The sequence below is a fragment of the Pseudonaja textilis genome, chromosome Z (assembly GCF_049901715.1).
Source record: "Pseudonaja textilis isolate UNSWEBS1 chromosome Z, rPseTex1.2, whole genome shotgun sequence".
NCBI lineage: Eukaryota > Metazoa > Chordata > Lepidosauria > Squamata > Elapidae > Pseudonaja > Pseudonaja textilis.
This window is the reverse complement of record NC_142008.1, coordinates 91,099,903-91,120,437: the sequence shown is the minus strand read 5'-3', so window position 1 is coordinate 91,120,437 and position 20,535 is coordinate 91,099,903. Positions and strand designations below refer to the sequence as shown.

Sequence of the window (20,535 nt, the reverse complement as noted above, 5' to 3'; positions counted from 1 at the left end):
CAATGGAACAGCTTGCATTCAGAAGTTGTGGGAGCTTCATCACTGGAAGCTTTCAGGAAGAGACTGGACTGCTATCTGTCAGAAACGATGTAGGGTCTCCTGTTTGAGTAGGGAGGTTGGACTTAGAAAACCTACAACGTCCCTTCCAACTCTGTTAATCTTTGAATTTTAGCATATGTGAACAAATAATAAAGGCTAGATCACATAAGGCTGTTCCCATGAGGCTATACAGCACTTCTATGACTAATTTTGAAAACACAGTAGTCATTTTTAAAGTTGGTGATAGAACTATAAAGTCAGATCCCTCTGGCTGAGGAAGTGCCATGATATGGAGATGCATAGAATGAAAACTGTAAGCTGGCATTAAAGTCAGTGATTGGTTTCCTCTGTGATGGTTTGTTTAACAAAACACATTTGTCCAGGCTTACATCTATGCTAAACTAGGTTGGGCAACACTTTCCAGGAAACTTTTTGGTTTTTTAGGAGATAGCCTCTTAAGAGTGCACTGTATGTCCACTCATACATTGAGAGGAAAAGTCATGTCAATTAGAATGCTGAGCTAGTGGATTCTGACTTGTTCAACAAACCATAGTAAATTAAATCATGGCTTAGCATGGTATCTGAAGCCATTCTTGCATGCAGATGAAATATTGTTGTGTTATACAAGAAAATCTAAGGTGGGCTTGTTGTGTTGGGTTAGAAGGGTGGGTGACGTGAGTGTTATATTTGGAGAGTTTTACATTTCTCATTCTCAACCTCTATCACGTGTAAGAAACAAGCACAAATGAAATGTAAACTGTGGTGGAATTTAGAGCTGAGTTGATGGGAAGGAAGCAGCTGAAAGAAGATCCTCCCTAAATCTTCACAGTGTTTATCTGTGGTTGTGTGGTGAGCGCTTTAGTCTGGCTAGATTTCTTTTCATAGACAATCTGTAATAAACATACCACTCAGCTCCTTGTACCATTTCTTGCACCTGACATAAAATGACTCTGAGTCTTGTAGAGCACAATGTAAAATAAGATATCAGATAACAATAACAAAAGGCAGTGTAGAGACATTAAATTATAGAGAAAAGAAAGTTCTGCTTTATTATTTACCCCCAAATGTTTACTACTTCCCACTTTTATCATTTAGAAGAGACACTGACTTACTTATAGCATAAATTTCAAAGATTATTTTAGAATGTGCTGTAATAACAAAAAGAAAATGAGACATGGGAAATAAAGAAAGGTAAGTTTATTCTATGAAAAATAACTTTTTAAAAGGTCCATAATGTTAGTTATATTACATTCCAAAAAGTCCACATAAGTTAGTTAGATTGAATAATGGCATCAATGAGACTCAGAAGCACTCTAGCTGGGACACAGAATAACAAAGTGAAATTTCAAGTCTTTAAAAGTTACTGTACATGATAAATTTAGTAATGGATTATTTGTACAGCTCTCATTGTCAGTGAATGGAGAGTTTTATTTTGTACTATGTGGATTCTAATTCTTATGATAACTGGTGGGATTTAAGAAATGAAGGTTGAGAATCCCTGCTCTAATCCTTTATGGATCCATACTAAATTATTTGAGTTGGCTTCTCTTCATGGTACTTTCCTCAGATTCTTCAATTTCCTCCTTTTGCCTCTCCAAAATGTGCATAGTCCTCATTTAATTCCACCCCCTCTTCTACTTCAGCTTCTTTTTGAGTTTCATTATTTAATTGTACTAAGATGAGACTAGGAGTAGATGTTCCTCCATGACTCCAAGACATGTTGTCTTCTTCTTCCTCTGCAGGATAAAAGTGTCGTGCGGCTGACAGAAAATCATCTCCCACATCAAGAAGAATAAGCCGGTCCTGAAATTCGGATATAAAAAAATGGAAGCACAGTGAAGGTGAAAAAATACATCAAAAATATAATAAGAAATTACACAAAATCCCAATTAGCAGTAAATCATAGATTACATTACATTTCCATCTCATAAAACTGTGTGGCATAGTAAATATGAGGAGGTAAAGGTTTTGAAGTAGTTCTGGGGTGGCAGGTCTCCCAAACGTTTTGTTAAACATAGTATTAGTTTGGTTAAGTTTCATTAAACTTTTTAAAATTTGACTTCTTTAAATACTGTTCACAGTGATTCCTCCACATTTTTGGTGCAAATGGGGAAAAATGCTTAAAGGAATTCGTTTGGAATCTAGAACATTCAAAATCCTTCTTGGTGCAAGTCTAGGAAAATTAACATTTCAGAGGGATTGAAGAATTCCACTTAAATATCTCCTAAAGGAAGAGCATAAGCAAATTTTATTTGGTCATAAACAGAAGGTAATAACTTTTGATTTTTAACATGTGGTCTAGTTATCAGCAGAAGTTGAGCGAAGGATTGGAGTGATCGTATTATCACTTAATGCAATAAAAACACAATGACAAACAAACAATAATAAAATTAGTTTAATTAAGGTGATTTTTCACTGACATAAAAATGTCCTATTACATTATTTGCAAAGACTGAAATGACATATCTACATTTTGTAGAAAAGAGAGGCTACTGTAATGAAATGGAGCAGAAAAGGTTATTTTCCTCCCTTTCTGGAGGCCCACCACATTCAGGCCTCACATGGCATATACCTTCTCAATGAATTGTCTAGGCAAAACCAGAAAGGAATGGAAGCCAAAGAGGCTTTGGAGAGTTTTTAAGAAAATTCTCGGGGCTTTTACTTTAATCAGCCACAATCCTATTTCTAGCAACTTCCAATTCCCTCCCTATATGGCTTGTTAGGAACCATGACAAGAATTCCATTAGCATTGTTGGAAAAGGAAGGATTTATCCTCGTTACCAAATAATGCTTACTTTCTGCTGCTAGATGGCAACAAAGAGATCTAGAAAAATCCAAACTCTGTCATCCAGAGTTTTGAAGCATGGGTTTGGTGGCCTAAGCCCAGGGATGCCTATGGAAAGGCTGCATCAAAAAGGTCAAGATGGAAGGCCTTATTGTCAAACACCTGCCCTTTTTATGTCAGTTGCTGTAAGGATATATGGAAACAATCCTGAGATACAGAAAGGAGAGCCATAGATTGCACAACTGGTGAATGTAAAAGCTGTATCAACCCCATAGAAGGTGAGAGGGTGTGGAAATGTTTCAGAAGGAACCATTCCTAGTTTTCTGGAAAGTAAACGGAAAGGAGAGAAAAGTACTTTCAGACTTGCCTGATTCTGTTAATGTAAACTTACAATCGGTCTGATCTAAGTATAGTACATAAAATTATCTACTGCAATGTCCTACCTGTCAATGAATACTTTAGCTTCAACCACAACAATACAAGAGCACATGACTTCCGGTTTGCAAGGCTTCGGCGGTGGCAGGAATCTGCGATCGTGCACGGTTCCTGCTGCGTTCGCCGCCGAAGTGCCTCCGATCCAGCTGGATCTGGAGGATATGGTTGCCCTGTAGAGGCAACTGAAGATAGAGGAGATCCGGGTAGGGGCTTGGGAGTATTGCAAACCCCCTCCTCAGCCGGCTAAACTCCTTTTCCCAAGGCGGTGGAGCGGCGATCAGCAATGGCCGCCACAAAGAAGCCTGCAGCCGAGTAAGATTGTGCAGGAGGAAGTCAGAGAAAGTGAAAGTTTTTGGCTGAACCGGGACAACAAGGAACCTTTAAATACCCTGGAAATTTAATCGCTTGAATGATAGATTGTTTCCCAAGAAGACTGTAAAAGCGGCAGAAGAAAATTGAAAAGGAAAGTTATTTTCTCTCACTCTCCCTCCCCACGGAAATAGCAGATGGAAATCTGAAAAACCTGCTTGGGCACAGAGGTAACTAAACTTGAAATTTAAAGCCAAGGGGATAAAAGATTTCTGAACATTGGAATTAAAAACTAATTTTTTTTGCTATAAGTGGGAGGGAAGAGGTAAAGAACTTATTTTAAGATTGTACTGAAGGAGACTGCTTGGAGTTTATAAGACCAGAAATAAATGGCAATAAGACTTCTAAAAAATTACTTTGGAACTGTGTAATTGAATTCTACCCCAGGAAGAGAAAATATAAAAAGAAGAAAGTGCTTAAATGAAACAGTTTGTTCTGATTTGGATTGCTTTGTGACTTTGGGATTTTTCGGAACTACTTCTTGAAAGATTAAAAACCTTTGGGTTGTTCTTAAAAAAATGGCATTATCTGTTGAAGAATTGCAAATGGAATTTCAAAAGCTAAAAGAAGAAGAACAAGAAGGCAAGGGCTCTTCTGGATCTATTTTTCACTTTTTAGAAATGGTGATTTCTACCTACCAAGAAATAAAACAACAAGAAGGCTGGGATGAAGAAGAAGAAGCCATCTTTAATGGACAAATAATCTTAGCTGAGGAAGAAAAGAGAAAGGGGGGAAAGACAATGGAGAACTCGGAACTTAAAAAAGCAACCAAGAAAGGGAAAAATAAGATGAAAAATTGATACAATGTCAGAAAGCAACAGAAAAGAGAAATACAACAGAGAGGGAAGATTAAGAGAGTGGAGTCTGAGAGATGGGGGGGCAAAAAGGCTAAAATTGATAAGAAAGGAAGGGAAAAAGGAAAGAGAAGTCATAAAGGTTTAAAACAAGATGTTAAAAAACAGGTTTTTTTCAGAGACAAGGGGTAAAATATAATTTTAAAAAAATGATTCTGCAAAAGTACATAAGACTATATTGTAGATACTAGTATTTGAAATCGAGTTAGAAAACTGAAATATTATATGAGTTAATAATGCATTAAAGGGAATGTATAAAAACGTTTAAGATTTAACAATAGAGTTTAACTTCCTATGGAATATTGTTTTTACTATATTATAAACTTAATTCTCTTTTTTTTGTTTTATTATTCTAAAATGTAGTACTTAGAATGTACTAAGCAGAATCAGTATGGAAAGTATGTATTATTTTAAGTGTTAAATTTAGGGGAAAGATAAAAAGTTGTCATACTTCAACCAGTGATAACAGGAGAAATATTGTATTAGAAAGAAAAGATAAATAGATAATTGAAAGAGAACGCACAAAAGATGCAAGTATAATTATCTAAACTGAGATGAAATAAATAAAATAGAATTAAGAGAGTGAATAGAATAGTGAAAATATATAGAAAATATAGAATGTTAAATAAGATATGAAATAGTATATTAAGTGAGCATGAATTTGATTTATGTCTGTACAAAAAGATGTAACCCGGGGTAAGCCACTTTCCAAAAAGCAGTTTTATGTATTTATGTTTTGTGTTTTGTTTGTCTATGTTTGAATTAATCAAACGCTAGAAGAATGTTGGAAGAGAATAACAAAATTGTAAGTAAGACAGATGGATACAATGAATATATATAATCCAAGGCAAAAGAAATAAAATTGAATAGAAAGAAAGGGAGAAATAAAGAGAAGTTGGGAAAAGATATGAAGTTGAACAGATAAGATAAATATACATATTAAATTGTGCTTGTATGGAAATGTGATAATTTGGAATTATCCTGTCTTTAAATAAGATGTTTCATTTGTTTTTCAGAAAAGATGTCTTATGTTATTATATTCTACGTTTTCTTTGTTTGTGTACTGTTTTTAAAAATTAATAAAATTTGTTTTTTTAAAAAAACAATACAAGAGCACACAATAGATACAAATGAAAGGTAAACTGCACCAAACTTGATTGCAGGAAATATGACTTCAGCAACAGAGTGGTCAAAGTCTGGAATACTCTACCTGACTCTGTGGTTTCTTCCCAAACCCCAAAAACTTTAACTTTAGACTGTCTACTATTGTGCATAAGCGCACCAACGTGCCTACTATCGCTGTCCTATTGTTTCTTTATTTGTATCCATTTCATGTATTCATAACCATATTTATACTTATACCTGTTATTTAATACTTGCTTGACAAATAAAATAAAATAAAATAAAAAAATAAAAAAAATAAAAAAAAAAAAATAAATAAAATAAAATAAAATAAAATAATAAAATAAAATAATAAAATAAAATAAAATAAAATAAAATAAAATAAAATAAAATAAAATAATAAAATAAAATAATGACAGTTAGTACCCCTTGGGCTTCCTGTCAGAATGGCCTTGCAGGCTAACAGTTGCACAGGCAATGTATATTAAAAAAAGAAAAAGGCACAGGGCTTCAGTTATAAGTCCCGGCCACCATTTTGCTTTCTTTGACTTTTGCAGAAACATCACTGCTTACCCCAGCCTCCCAAGAGCAGGACAATGGCAGCTGAAAGTAGAATTCCTCTCAATCCCACCACCCGATGTTTGTCTCTTTCTTCCTTTTAATATCCTCATTGCTTTCTTTTTCTATCAAAAAGGGTACCTAAACTTGGACCTTGAGATTTCTCTTGTTATATTTTGCAATAATCTTTTATAAATACATAATGTAACATAATGTAACATAACAACATAAAACATAATATACATAACATATATTTGTGTTCCACAAATAATGATTTCAGTTAGGTTGCTGGTAGCTTAAGGATTAATTCTTACTGCTATTCATATGACCTTCTTGAGGATGAGAGAATACTGCAGTAACAACTCTTGTTAAAGTTGCCCCAATGTCTTCTAACATTTATTCACTTTAAAATGGATTGCTTTTGCCTCAGCCCACCTTTCAAAATATTTTTTTCCAGGCCATGAACCACAAAGTACATTAGAAGGAATCAATTTACATTGGCTCTACATTAGGTTAACCATTGTGGGAAGACCTATATCAAGTTCCAATTAATTAGGAGAGATGCAGCTGCTGTTCTCACCCTCCAAAATAGTTTCTGTGATGCTGTGAGTAATATCCAGAGCCGCTTCTGACAGGGCACTGTCTAGACAGTGTATTCTCTACAATTTCATCCCTACTCACCAGGACAAAGAGATATCTCTCTGGTGGACCACCATGGTGATGACCAAAAATTGATGTCTGTTCAGCCAGGATAGTGTGGAGTCTGCGGGCCTCTTGAGGATTGTGGAGAGATTCATAAGGAGTACAGGAAGTTACAGTGAGTAGGCCATCTGCTTCAGCTTTGAATCCTGTATTGAGAAAATATGATTAACCCTCATATTTCATTCACAGCTATTCAGTAAATGATCTTCTATTGTATTTATATGCACTGCCAGAGAATTCAACATGAAAATGCACATTCAAACAAGTATACAAAGTTATTTCACTAAATTTCAGATTGCAATTTAGTCATTCTTGAACATATAAAAAGCTTTAATTTGACACCAAGGGATCCTCTATAATCAATATGCTACAAAAGAAAAGGCTTTGTACAACGTAATCACCATCTAACTTTACTGCTATAAAACAGTAAAGGGGCACCAATCAGAGCATCAATTACAGACAAAAAAATGATGTCTGCCATCCTCCATTTGTATTAAGATCAAAAACAGTTTTCAGTGCCTTTCCTGAATCCAGGGACATGGAAGAAGGGTTGGTGGGGGAATGACATTTGTGGTTGAAAAGGTCCAAAAAATCTCTACCTTAAATTTTCAGTGCCACGTTACTCAGGGAAAATATAAGCAAAAAGCACTAATAGAAAGTGTTTAGACTAGGATAGTCCTGTGTAGTTGAAATTTTTACAAGTCCATCTTCCACTTGTACCCAAGTCTTACAGAACCCAAGAATGAAGCTACTGAAACATGGATCCCCCTAAATTCAATGGGAGAGCCAATTTTATGTAGCGGTATCTGGAAACAAAAGCATCAGGAAACTATGAGTTCTAGTCCAGCCTTAAGCCTGAAACCAGCTGGTTGACTTTGGGCCAGTCACTTCTTTCAGCCATAGGAAGAGGACAATGGCAAAACATTTACGAAAGACATTGCTAAGAAGATGAAGAGACTAGTTCAGGCAGTTGCTAGGGGCCAAGCCTGATTTCAAGATGGACACAGATACAAGCCAATGGAGGGAAATTCTACAGTAATTTTTCGTCAGGCAGCCCAAATTTAGCATCAGCTTAAACCTTGAGAAGCAGGGGAATTTCCCCCCCCAGGCTTAAGTACTTGCTTAATCATTGTTCTTTAGATCAATTTAAACACACACAGAGACAAAGAGAAAGAGATAGGCAGAAAGATAGACAGATAAAGTTTACTTAAAGATTGCCACATTTATATCACTACTTTTCTGTCTCTTGATCAGGGATTCCAAGATCTTTTTTTAGCTAACAGATTTTGTGGTCTGGAATAATTTGAAAATTCCTGTTTCAATTATCAAAGCCTATTAAACCTTGCAATACTGTATAATAAGGGAAAATTCCATATAGTCTATTTAATTCTCTATTTTTTTTAATAACAACTTTTGTGGGATGAAAGCCCTTCAAATAGCCAAAATACATAGAACCCTTCTTTCCATAGATTTTTCTTTTTTCTTTTTGTCAGAAAAATCAATCTTTATCTTACTCTTACTGGGTATTTTATATTTAAATCTGAAACAACAATCTGAAACAACAGAAACAGTATCTGAGGTTCTGCCTATAATTTTTAAATTTTCCTTTAGAATAAAAAAGTATACAATAGTTAAATAAATTAACTTGAGACATAGCTCTAACCAGAAAAAATGTTCACTATCAGGACGCTTACCTAAGACTTCCAAGATATGTTTCCACCGATCCTTTATCTTTTGACGGATCTGTCGGTGGGCAATGATGTCAAAGCTCAAACGTCGGTAACCCTTTATCAGAAGAAGGAGAACAGAAAAGAAAAAAGAATTCCTAAACTATACAGACCAGTAAAATACAAGCTCTTATAGGGGGCATATTTAAGGGCTGTGACTTTCAATTAACCCTTATACTTATTTGTATAGGAAAAAAGAGCATATGATTGATATGAATAGTAATAATACTTTTACTTCTAATCCACCCAATAATTGAAATTTTTTGGATTAACCACAATTGTTAGACCTACTCTTTAAAGAAGAGTAACCAAAATACAATCAAATGATTATTACATGCCATCAACTCATTGCTGATTCTTAGTGACTACATAGATTTTCTCCATGATGATCTGTCCCTCACCTTGTCTTTCAGGTCTTCCAATAGCACCACTATTATTGAGTCCATTCACCTTGATGCCCATCATCCTTTTCTTTACTTTCCTTCCACATAATGCAAAGAACATGTTCCCTGTAGCTACCCACTTTGCTCCACTTGTTGGAGACCTCCACTTGCTGGAGAAGTGCCTCCAAAGATGACAAAAGCAACCATACTGAAACATAGCGCATTCCTTGAGATACTCTGCTCCTAATCTATGCAGGGTTTCAATACTGAAATCTTGAACCAGGAGGCCCAGAAAGAGAATGGGAGTTAAACAATGAATCCAAACATCATTATCCCTTTCTGATGATGTTTTGATTATTAGATTTTTCCATCCTTCTTCCATCCACCTGATATTGCTAGTAGCAATGAAAGTCATCAAGTACCAAGTCCACGGGAAAGTCATAAAGATAAAGATGTTAGCCACAACCATATAACACATAACACATGTGTGATGACCCGGGGTGTGGCACAAAAGCAACAAAGTCACAAAAGTAGGTAAAATCCCTTTAATAGCTCCAACTTGGTCCCCAATGTCCAGTTATCATTGGCTGGAGAAAAAAACTCTCCCAAGAAACAGTTTTTAAAGGGAAGAAATTCAGTCCAAACCTGAAGTACATATAAATTATAAATAAAAACCAACACACACCACGCTGCAGCAATTAACGAGACAGGGCAGGATAAGGAATAGCAGACTTCCCAAATAAACATTGGGAGGACACCAGAACCCAGATAAGACTTGACAAACCAAAATAATTAATGCTTTGCTTCCAGCATATTACTGTGCGCAAACACCCTTTTTAAATCCTGTTTTCCCAACAGCAGCTAATGAAGGGAATCATGGCCCTTTTCTCCCCCATAACCTACGTAACTTGTGCTGGTCCCTTCTCCATTCCTCCCTGTGTGCCCTAGGATGAAGAGGGGGTGGCCCTGGGTCTTCCTTTGAATGCCCAGCCAGACTGTGTCCTTCCCCAGTTTCTTCCACAGCCACCAGAGCCACAACCCCACTCCCTGTCAGCTTCTTGACCTCTCCCTTGGAATCAGATTCCAACAGGGGCATGACAACGTGTAAAGTGGGCTTTGATTACATGTCTGTGGGTCAACATCTTTCTTTCACACACCCACACCTTCTGCCAGACACCTCTGCAATGAGACCTCCATACTCCAGATCTGTCTGGACCATTTTAGAATGTAATGCATCTGGAGCTTAGTTTATTATTTTTATATTCTACTTTAGGAGGAAATACTTGTCTGTTTAGGTAAAGTTACAGTTCTCAGGTGAAATCAAGGCCAATTTGGTAGAAAAAAATTAGCACCACTTCCACTCTCCCTTGTAGCATTGTACAGCATAGTGTTATTTAGCTACAGTTTCAGAGCTCTGAGAATGAGGAGTACGGTAATTAAAATCACATTTCTAATTTTTATGAGCTCTAGAAGTCATGGACAAAACAGTTCATGGAATGATAACACAGCAAACCCAGCCGTAACTAGATGTAGCCACAAGCATTTTCAGAATGATCTTAAAAAGTCCAATTTATGCTTTTATTTTTACCTTTTTTTTCTTGGCTCAAGGCAGCAATAGCATTTTTTTTAATGAGCATTCTTGACACACACTTCACCACTTTCACACAGAGAACACAACACAAGAAACTATTCACTATATCTGCCAATATATCAAGCTACATGTGGTTGAATTCCACATCATTAAATTCAACTCCATATGAAAGAAAGAGCTCCAACTGTTGTGGGCCACTTACCTCTGACCCACGACACATTTTTGATCTTTTCTCTAGAAGCTTGTGAAGCTCATGATCATCCCCCCGCTCCACATGAGCAGAGTCTGCTGGTTCATTCCACAAGTTAGCTGCCTCTAATTGCCGCCATTTCCGTAACTTATTGAAATACTGAAAGGTGTCACTGCAATAGAAAGTGGAAAAGGTTTTCAAGGTTTTCTTTTAGAGGGAAGTGTAAGGGGAATCCATAGCAATGCATTGTAATGGAATTATTGAAACTAGCCTAGCCTAGTCTTTTCCATGGTGTATCATTTATCTCATCCAAAATATTTAAAGGCTATAGACCTTGCACAGACTTTTCAGGAGACTGAGGGCTTTGTATATTCAGATATATTCAAAGCTATGTCTGGGAATTGGATCTCAGACATGGCTGCTGAATTGGGATTCACAAACTCTTGTGGCTTCACATTTTCTAGTGGATCCATCACCATTCCTCTGGAGCAGTATTTTACACCTTGGCAACTATGGAATCCCAGGATTGCTTAGCCAGGCAACACGTTTGAAAACAGACAAGGAGAGAACTTGAGATTGCCCACAAGTGCTCCAAATAGCTGCTCCTCACAAGGAGACTGCAAAATAACTGCCTCTACCTGGTTTAGAGCCCTGGAAGAAGAAGCTTGCTCAAACAATGGTTGGCACCTTCAAAAGGATGCAGGGCTCATATACTTCCTTTTCTAATAATTTTTTAACATTGCTTGTTAACTATTTTTCAACTATCAGGAAGCTTTGGATCAACAAATCTGAAAAGATTGGATGAGTTTCCTTTAATTGTTAGTGAAAGAAGTTTAAATACAACTTTTATTTTTTAAACATCAAAAGGATAATTAGAGCTTAGATTTTGGAACGCTACAAACAAAATTTAAAATTTTGGAATTAGTAATTTATTATTGCATCAGAATGCTTCCCATTGGAAAATGTTTTGGTAACCCAGTAGGCTAACCAGAAGGAGGGAGCACATTCCAAGGAGGGGTGTGAGATAAGAGCAAACATGGCCCAAAACTGGGTTATAGGAAGAGGATAAGATTTAGGATAACCACTTCCTAAAATCTCCAGGATACATCCATTGGGTAAGGGTAGTATAAGATTAGTCTGTCAAGATTGAATATGTAATCAAATAAAGAAAAATTTGGCTGGATTGTGTAACATTGTTCTTTGGCTAAGCGTGACATCTTGTTTTGAATTCTTTAAAAAATAAAGATTGAATAGGACTTTGAAGGTTAGACACTAGAGGTAACTAGAAGGAATTATGATTATAATTAAAGGAGAACACTTAGAGTCAACTTGCAAATACAGAATGAAGCAAAATATTTTGATATTGGACATGCCACCATAATGAAATTAATTTCAAGAGATTAAGAGATCAGATCCTGTTGAAAACAGGAACAGGAGAAAACTGCCTTGAAGCTAAGTAAAAGCACTCACAGATGCTGTCCTATTTATACTAATAACAAGCCATTACTTTATGCAGCCCAAACAGCAGCTTCAGAAGAGATAAACAAACATCCCCAAGGCTGCAGAAATATTGCTTTTATTTATTAAACAAACGTATATAGTAGCCCATCTCCCAAAGGAACTCTGGGAAGCAAACGAAATAAAAATATAATAACATTAAAAATCATTCAATGCGATAAACTGTGCTGAGGTCTGTTAAAAACTTCCATCCATCCATCATCCATTAGAGGTCAAATCCTATCAAATCCCGGCCCTTAGTGCCTGGAGGAAAAGAACAGATCTTCACTATTTTCCTGAAGGCCAAAAGGGTCGGGGCCATTCCATAAGGTAGGCACCATAACACACAAAGCATGCTTCTGAGGCTCAGTAGGTGACACTGCTTCATAAATGTACTCAGAGCATGTCCAACCCTGCCAAATTTACAGGCAGAAACCATTGGAAGGAGGTAGTCCCACAAGTCATCTGGCCCCATGCAAGTACAGGACATTTTTGTCCCTTGCTAAAAGCATAGAAAAATATAGGGATGGGATCAGCCTAATGAGAAAATAACATGTTGAATACAAAAAGTTGTCCTTCGGTTAGAATTAGAGGAGACACAGAAAACAACGGGAACAAGCAACAGAACGGACAATGCTAGAAAACTCCTGGAGATGGATCTAAATATTCCACTTTCCAGCATTACTTTCAAAGCAAAAGATTTGCAAATTTGTACTATTGCAATCATATTTATGGAACCTTGAGATAATTGTGAAATGCTGAAATACATACCCAGTGATCAACGAATTCTTCTCCAATTCATCTTCGTTGTGGTAACAGCAACAACACACTTGGCCCAAGAAATCCATGTCACTTGGAAAAGCTGCAGATTATAAAATATGCCTTTAACTAGTATATCAGAGTATATGATAGGGATAACAGAAATTGCAAAAAAAGGCAAGGAAGTTTATATTTCTTTTTAAATACTGCCTGACAGTCATAAGCAGAGATCATGTGAAATGTTTCCTTCAATCTTCCATAGCTTAAGGCATTTGAACAAAACATGCAAAATTCAACATAATATATTGTGGTTTTGGCATTTGGCATGGGAAGAAGAGTACGTTCATTTTTATTATCTTCCTCAAGACTTATTAAAGCCGTATTAAATAATGAAGTGCTTCTAGGAAGCAGTAAGTCACTTATCTAACCTGGTTGGAGCCCCTGACTTGATTGTGTATTCCCTTAATTTTTTAAAAATGGAAGAGTTGCCACGAACCTCACTTAAACTCCATGGATATAATTAGAAAATAAAAATACAAGGAGGCTGTACGTCCATGTTTGTCAGGAAATGTACCTCACCATACAAAAGGTAAACTAGGATAGTAAACAGTGAGTAATTACCTTATTAATTTGACTTTTAGAACATGGGTTTTTAAATGAATTGTCATTCCACAAATTGGTGGCCAGTTTCTGACAGTGTTCTTGACACTCAAAATTACTGATGTCCCCAAAGACTTCTGGATCAAAGAATTAGCCTAGTTGTGAGATATCTTGTAATTTTTTAAAGACAAAATACCCAGTATACCCAAGACAACTGACTAATGGATGGGACTCATTTCATAACCATGATATGATTGGTATGAAACTGTAATCCTGGCCTACCAAAACAAAAGTGAACATAATTTCTGAGATCAAACATTGTGTTTGGTATCAATGCTTGGTTTCAATGGGGGTTTTGTGCCAAGCAAGAATGCCTAAGCTAGAGAATTTTCTGCCTTGATAGCTTTGTCTCAAGTTTTTTAAAAATGGCTTTTCCCAGTTTGGCTCCTTTCAGATGGAATCTTCCAGTCCTGGCCACTTCATATTGGCCTACAGGCACCAAGACATCTGGAAGTCAGGTTGCAATAAAAGTTATCTAGCTTCAATAACAAAATGAGGATGAATCACATTCCTTCAGCTAAAATTTAACATCCTCAGAAGTGCAAGAAACCACTTTTTTTAAGTGACCTTTGATTATATCTTTGTGATATCGCCACAAATACTTATAATAAAGCAGGTTGACGGGACAAAATGTCAGTTAAATTCCTGTATTGGTTTGGGATATTTTTCTCTTTGTTCTAGGCTATAGCTTATGGTTTATATACAAAGCACCAGCAAAACACTTTAGATTTAGAATTTTAGTTTCATATGATTGGATTGTTACAATGCTGCATTCTTATAGCTAAGAAAATAGGAATTTATAAGAATCGAAATGAATGAAACTTCTAATTTCAATTTTAATTGCAGTCAATATTTCACAGTAATTTTAATAGTTGTAAACTTTGATTTAATAAGACTACTTTGGGAGTCAGAACTCTTATTTGCTCTAGGATTGTTTTATTATCTGTATTTTGTTACTTTTAAACAAGAAAATAAAAACTAACAGAGACTAATACAATATAAAAAAAGAAAAAGGATGTAAGTGGCTTCTGATAGTCTTCACAATAGTTTTAAGTACCAATATATTTTAACCTCTATTCTTAAAGTTACATCATACTATTATTCTTTTTATAATCTATCCAGTCGAATCATCAACCCATAAATTGCAAGTTCATTTATGTGCAAAAAGTTCATTAAAGGCTTCCAGTCACCATTAAATTTTGATGTTTTTTTCTCTAATTGAATAAATCAATGTATCCAGTTCAGCAAAATGTAGCAAATTCAGCTTCAACAACCATTGCTCATAGTGGTTGGTGTTGAATCTTTCCATCTGTGCATATAATAATCTAGCTGCAGTAATCATATATTGAAATAATCTTCCATAGATTCTTTTCTGTTTAGCCACCAAACGGAAAAGCACTGGCTTCACTGAATGTTATTAATAGGATTCTTATTAAGTTGTTACTAGGATATTTCTTAATAAGCAGCTGTTCTTGTAGGTTACAATCCCAACATATTAAAATGTTTCTCATTTCAAGAGCTATGGTTACTTTTGAGTACTAAGGCAGAAAACCTCACATGCATTTTTCTTCCTCCTATTTGTTGGACAAGTGCCAACAAAATTACTCGTTGTCCCTTTCATGATAGCCAAATCGCTTATATAGATAGCTCCATTGGTTTTCTCCATTCTTTGAATTAATTTCAATTCCCACTTCTGTAGGTTCACACTAAAATCTCAGGCAATTCTGTCTTTTAACCAGCCAGCATCCAGCTTAAACAAAAATTCTTGCTCACAGAAGTGGCTTGTTTGCAGCACAGAACTTTAAACTGCATTCCTAAAGAAATTCTGAATTTGGACGTCATATTGTTAAGTAGCTGGCAAGCTCTATTATGTTTAGCAAACAGTTTTCATGTATAAGCCACAAAGTGAGATATCAAAATAGGTAACTGGTCTTAATTGAGCTAATAACCACATTAATTTACATTTAAAAGGCTAATAATTTATTAAAGCATAGTTCTGTGGCCTGTATTTTACACATTAGATCATTTTGTGTTTTTTTCAAGGCACCACAAGGGCCTTTGTTGTTTCTTTCTCATAAGATTATTTAAATGCAATAAATAAAGAAAATCTCAGATATGCTTATGCTAGATAAATTATAACGGAACAGGTGTGTATTTATGAGAAAGCAGACTTTGGGTCATGTTTTATATATATAAAAACCCCACTAATTGCATAACACAGAAAAACAAAAAAAATATTTAAAACAATGACAACAAAAATTAATTTAGATTAGATTAGCAAAGCTGAACGTAAAAAGATACATCAGGCTTAAAGAAGTACACATTGAGACAGTAAAGTTTTTATTATTACTTTATTTGATTAATTCTCAAATATTTGAAGCAAAGGCATGTTTTTTAATTGAAGTGGCTTTTTAAATGAGGCGTAAAGGCAAAGAAATCTGTTAGATTTACAAAGAAGTACAAGCCACTTCCCAATGATATCCAGAATGTGTAAAATTAACTGAAGGCATTTAAATAAGATTACTAATCCTTTGAAATGAGAATATATTCACATATTGCATGATGGTGCAGGTTATTTAAAAAAATCAAGAAAATATTTTTGAAGCAGCTTCTTGTTTATGACTTTCCTTATTCCCAGAGATGATAGGCAGTAAGATTTCGCTTCAATAGTGATAGGCAAGATATATATAAGACAGATGGAACTGTTAGTCCGGTTCATATCCTAAAGCCTTTTCAGGACCTGAATTTATTAAGGAATCATCTTGAAAATAAATGTTGGGATAAGAAGATGGACCACAAGTATCCACTTTAAGGAAGCACAATCCTCACGGTCTGGTGATAACCCTTGTCTTTGCTTTAAGAAGGTCCATTCATTATTATGGCAGATCCAGCACACGCCTCATGATGTTGTCAGGGCAAGGAAAAGAAGCAGGTAACAAGGTGTTTTCAAGTAAGCTTTTCTTGCACTTAACATGCATCCTTGAAAAACAAGGCAGCTTTGTTTGGGTATTTTCCCACGTCATTACAGTTGTACTTTTAAAGTTGTAGCAACTTTTTGGCAGAATCTCATCTGCCATCATCAGGCTTCTGTATTGTGTTCGTCTGCCGAAACGTTGCTACAACTTTAAAAGCACAACTACAATGACGTGGGAAAATACCCGAACAAAGCTGAATTATATATATATATATATATATTGACCTTAATTAACAAGTCCTCCAGCCTACTCATTACAGGATGGAATATCATAATCAAACTATGAAATGTCAGCCACTGTAGAAGGTTCAGTTCTGCAGACAGAGATGGGGGCCTTCTTCACATTCTCGGAAAGAAGGAATTAAAAAAAAAATCATGATAAAACTAGAACAGCAGCTCAGAAAGACAAATTTGAAGCATAATTCTAATCCGTGTATTCAATGGAGATAGTGGGAATTTCATTTCCTGAAACCATCACCTCTTCAAGGACACATAGTCAAATTATGGTCACACCTTTGGGCAATTCAGTCCTCTGTCTTGAAGGGATACATCATTGTTTAAGAAAAGGAGGGTCCAGAATTAATACAACAGTGATTAGAAAATTATCTGGCTTATTCTGCAGCACTCCAATGACTTCATATGCAGGATTACCTGATGGTACTCTTCACATTTGGATGTGTTTATGAGTTTATATTAGTCAGAAATAGTATGACCATGTCAAGGGAGAAAAGAGGGACAGATAGAAGTATTAGGGGTTAAGCCACAGGACTTTGCGATTACGTTTATGAATTAATTTGGCACAAAAACTGCAATGTTAACTTTGATCATTGGCAAGAGATCTCAAAGATTTTGCCCTAATTTTTCTCTTCAATATGTTCTGTTTTGAACCATCAACCATCTTATCTCCTCTTCCTGAGTCTATTCATTGACATCACTGGCCACAGGCTCATTTTTCATTTTTATCCTGAATGACAGCTAAATATTTTTTTTCAACTAGTAGGAAGAAGTATCCACTTCTTTGGGCCTTGATAGGTTCACAGAACATTCAAAAGGCAATGTTAAACCAAGTTTTAAGAATTAGATCTTGATGTGATTTCCATAATTCTTTTACGCAGGTGGAACATAAATTCTGTCATGGTGGCACTCAAGCTTTGGTTAATTAGATATCGGGGAAGCCGACCCTATAGGACAAAACAAGCAAATCAAAACATATAAATTTAATGTTTATATATTCTAATTCTTATTGGTCTTGTCTAATCTAGTCAAATTATCAAATATTTGGTACATAATTATAAATATTTGGCCTCTTAAGATAGAGCAAGATCTTTCCCAGTTCTGCCATCCATCTTCAGTTTTACCTGAGACATTACTGAGTAAATGAGGTTAACCACAAACTGTGGTTATTCTCTCTTTTTAAAATGAACAAAACAAAGAATCCAGGAACTTACTTTGTACAACTATGTCTGTCTAGTTCAATTTCATCTACACTAACTTCAAGCAGAACTTCAATATTTCTGGCAACTTTTTTTGTCAAGTATATTTAGAAATGAAATCTACAACATTTGGCATACAAAGCATAGTTTCCCATCACAATATAGTTCCATTTCTAATCATAAGATTATAATAATGTAAGCACTGTGATGGGGAAGATTGCAGAATTGAGCTATTATTGGGTTCACTTAAACAAATAATGGCTTGTTTATTAGAGAGGCCATAGATTAACACCACCAATTTCTCCCATGATTCTCTAAAAAGGAAACTACAGCAACAGTAACTGGAACTAAACAAAACTAACCTGGGAACTAAAAACTTCCATTGCAGGAAACTGAATCCAAGCCATATAGATAACTTTATATTTTATATAGACTTTGTAATCAAAGTACTTTATGGATATCATAAAATATCTATATTGTAGATTAGAATAGCACTTAGCAATAGCGCTTAGATTTATATATTGCTTCATAATGCTATACAGCCCACTCTAAGCTCTTTACAGAGTCAGCCTATTGCCCCCAACAATCTGGGTTCTCATTTTACCCACCTCGGAAGGATGGAAGGCTGAGTCAACCTTGAGCCGGTGAGAATCAAACTCTTGGCAGTGAACTGAATTAGCCTGCAATACTGCATTCTAACCACTGCACCACCATGGCTCCTAGACTCATATTACCAATTAGAATGAAAATATCAGTGGGACATCATTTTGCAAAATACCTGAGAATTGAATTAATCTGTGATATTTATACATTACTGAGTCTCCTAGGAACTGCAGGAAGTAAAGTATGTATTACAACAGAATTTGGTTGTTATACAATCCATGTAACATTCTGTTCGGTATATCCCACAAACACCAAGGAGCCAAAGACAATGCAGTAGTAGTCAGCCAGTTGTGTTGAAAAATTAATATTAGAGTACAGTAAAGCACAATGGACCAATTTACAATTATAACCTGCATTAAATCAAGTCCTAGAAAGATAAAATATGCTTTACCTTAAGGTCCGTATTGAGTATCCAGAACAAGGTACAAAGATTTGGATTGGTGGGACATTTCAGGGCAACAAAACCTCCTGGGCCATTCTCTGCTCTGAGAAAAGCCAAAAGCATAAATAATGTTGGAGATATACTGACAGAGCAGAAAAAATTAAGATAAAATTTAGTTTAATGGCAGACCAATCTTTGAACAGAAAGGTTCAAGGCAATGTACACTTACATTATGAAAACAAATTAGGCATTATCACTATCATTATACCCTTTTGATTTTAATGATGTCCTTTGAGAATCATTAATTGATTTAGTTCAGGTGCAATCCCACCTCCAACTACTTAAAACTAGTACAAATAAGCTTCTGGCTTAAGAGCTTAAGTGACCTTACGAACATTCCATCAATGGAGTGCTAAAGAGGGCATCAACCACTTTGAAAACGGGACACCCAAACTACTTCAGATGGGAAGGCAGCTGTCAATGATACTGGGTCCAGGCCATACTATTGAAGATTTTGCAAATTTATTGATTTCTTTTAAGATCTATAAGCTGCATTTCATGGGAAATTAGTTATGAGCAAGCCACCAACCACAGGAACAGTGCCAATTTGCATTGGTTACGCCATGCCAATGCATTTATAAATAAAGCATTATTACAGAGTTGTCCATAAGTCCCAGTGTTCTTTCAACCAAATGAATCTGGACCCCATGATTGCTTAGACTTCTCACCATGAAAGATGCCCTTCAAGGCATATCCCACAAATTTAAATACTGAGAAAAAAAATGAGTGAAAAGATGCCAGTTCTTTTCTGTTTGATGTCTTGACAACAGATGCAAACAACTAGGGTTTTTTTTTAACTGAGCATTTTGAATACCAGAAACTCAATTTCCTTGAACAGGAAAAAGATACATAACACTTGATAATCTACCTTGACATGTGAAATGAACACAGTCTCTCTCATATATCTTTCCAATTGCTACGCAAATTCTGAGTTAAAGGCCAATGATGTTTTAATGTTATTACTTAGAAAAATAAAGGTGGTTAACAAAGGCACCCTGACTGGTTACCCGAGGCAGAAGGCAATGACAACAAAGAGGCCTTGTTGGAAACTACTCACAACTGGAGTTTGCTCATCACAAGACATTATCTACTAATTGCCCGGAAAATGCTTTTATGTAGGAAGCTCTGAAATGCACCGTCCCAGGGGGTGGCTTCTGCATTAAAGTCAGAAGGTGTATCTTATTCATGCAGCCTTCATTACAGGCACACATGAAAGACCACAGAAACTATTCTGAAGGATGAGTGTTCCATTTGTTTTACCACAAGGAACTCTATAGACTGCTGATCTAAAAGTCTGAATTCCTGCTGATAAAAGAAAAACTCCAAATTTCTACTATTCCAGGAAGCAGAAA

At 35.7% G+C, this 20,535-nt stretch overlaps 2 protein-coding genes and 1 long non-coding RNA gene across 9 annotated transcripts in view; 1 reads left to right on the top strand and 2 right to left on the bottom strand.

Moving 5' to 3' along the window:
* Positions 1-1,221: 1,221 nt before the first annotated feature.
* MREG (melanoregulin) lies at positions 1,222-19,226 on the bottom strand. Of its 2 annotated transcripts, none has more exons than XM_087916370.1 (6): positions 19,133-19,226; positions 13,024-13,114; positions 10,768-10,927; positions 8,559-8,649; positions 6,844-7,010; positions 1,222-1,842 (listed from the first exon to the last, which is right to left on the bottom strand). In XM_087916370.1, exons 2-6 carry the CDS (start codon positions 13,098-13,100, stop codon positions 1,612-1,614), a joined length of 726 nt encoding a protein of 241 aa, XP_087772496.1. In that variant the 5' UTR covers positions 13,101-13,114; positions 19,133-19,226; the 3' UTR covers positions 1,222-1,611. The 2 variants fall into 2 exon arrangements, with proteins under 2 accessions (XP_087772496.1, XP_026573356.1); XM_026717571.2 differs by lacking the exon at positions 19,133-19,226 and adding an exon at positions 16,479-16,608.
* The window catches only part of LOC148124146 (uncharacterized), a 38,010-nt gene continuing 19,267 nt past the window's right edge, over positions 1,793-20,535 (top strand). The window contains exon 1 of the long non-coding RNA XR_015740090.1: positions 1,793-1,880. This is a non-coding gene — a long non-coding RNA (uncharacterized LOC148124146). The remainder of the gene's footprint in view (positions 1,881-20,535) is intronic.
* Positions 16,006-20,535, bottom strand: part of STARD3 (StAR related lipid transfer domain containing 3) — a 47,258-nt gene continuing 42,728 nt past the window's right edge. For all 6 annotated transcript variants that reach the window (XM_087916369.1, XM_087916366.1, XM_087916364.1 and 3 more), the window contains 2 exons: positions 19,133-19,226; positions 16,006-17,826 (listed from right to left, as the gene is read on the bottom strand). In XM_087916369.1, the coding sequence (XP_087772495.1) occupies positions 17,716-17,826; positions 19,133-19,226 (205 nt within the window). In that variant the 3' untranslated portion in view covers positions 16,006-17,715. The remainder of the gene's footprint in view (positions 17,827-19,132; positions 19,227-20,535) is intronic.

Coding starts and splice junctions, on each gene's coding strand:
- MREG (XM_087916370.1), bottom strand. CDS start 13,100: ATGGATTTCTTGGGCCAAGTGTGTTGTTGCTGTTACCACAACGAAGAT. Junction 8,650..10,767: donor AAATGTGTCGTGGGTCAGAG/GTAAGTGGCCCA, acceptor CTTCTGATAAAG/GGTTACCGACGTTTGAGCTT. Junction 7,011..8,558: donor ACATATCTTGGAAGTCTTAG/GTAAGCGTCCTG, acceptor TTCTCAATACAG/GATTCAAAGCTGAAGCAGAT.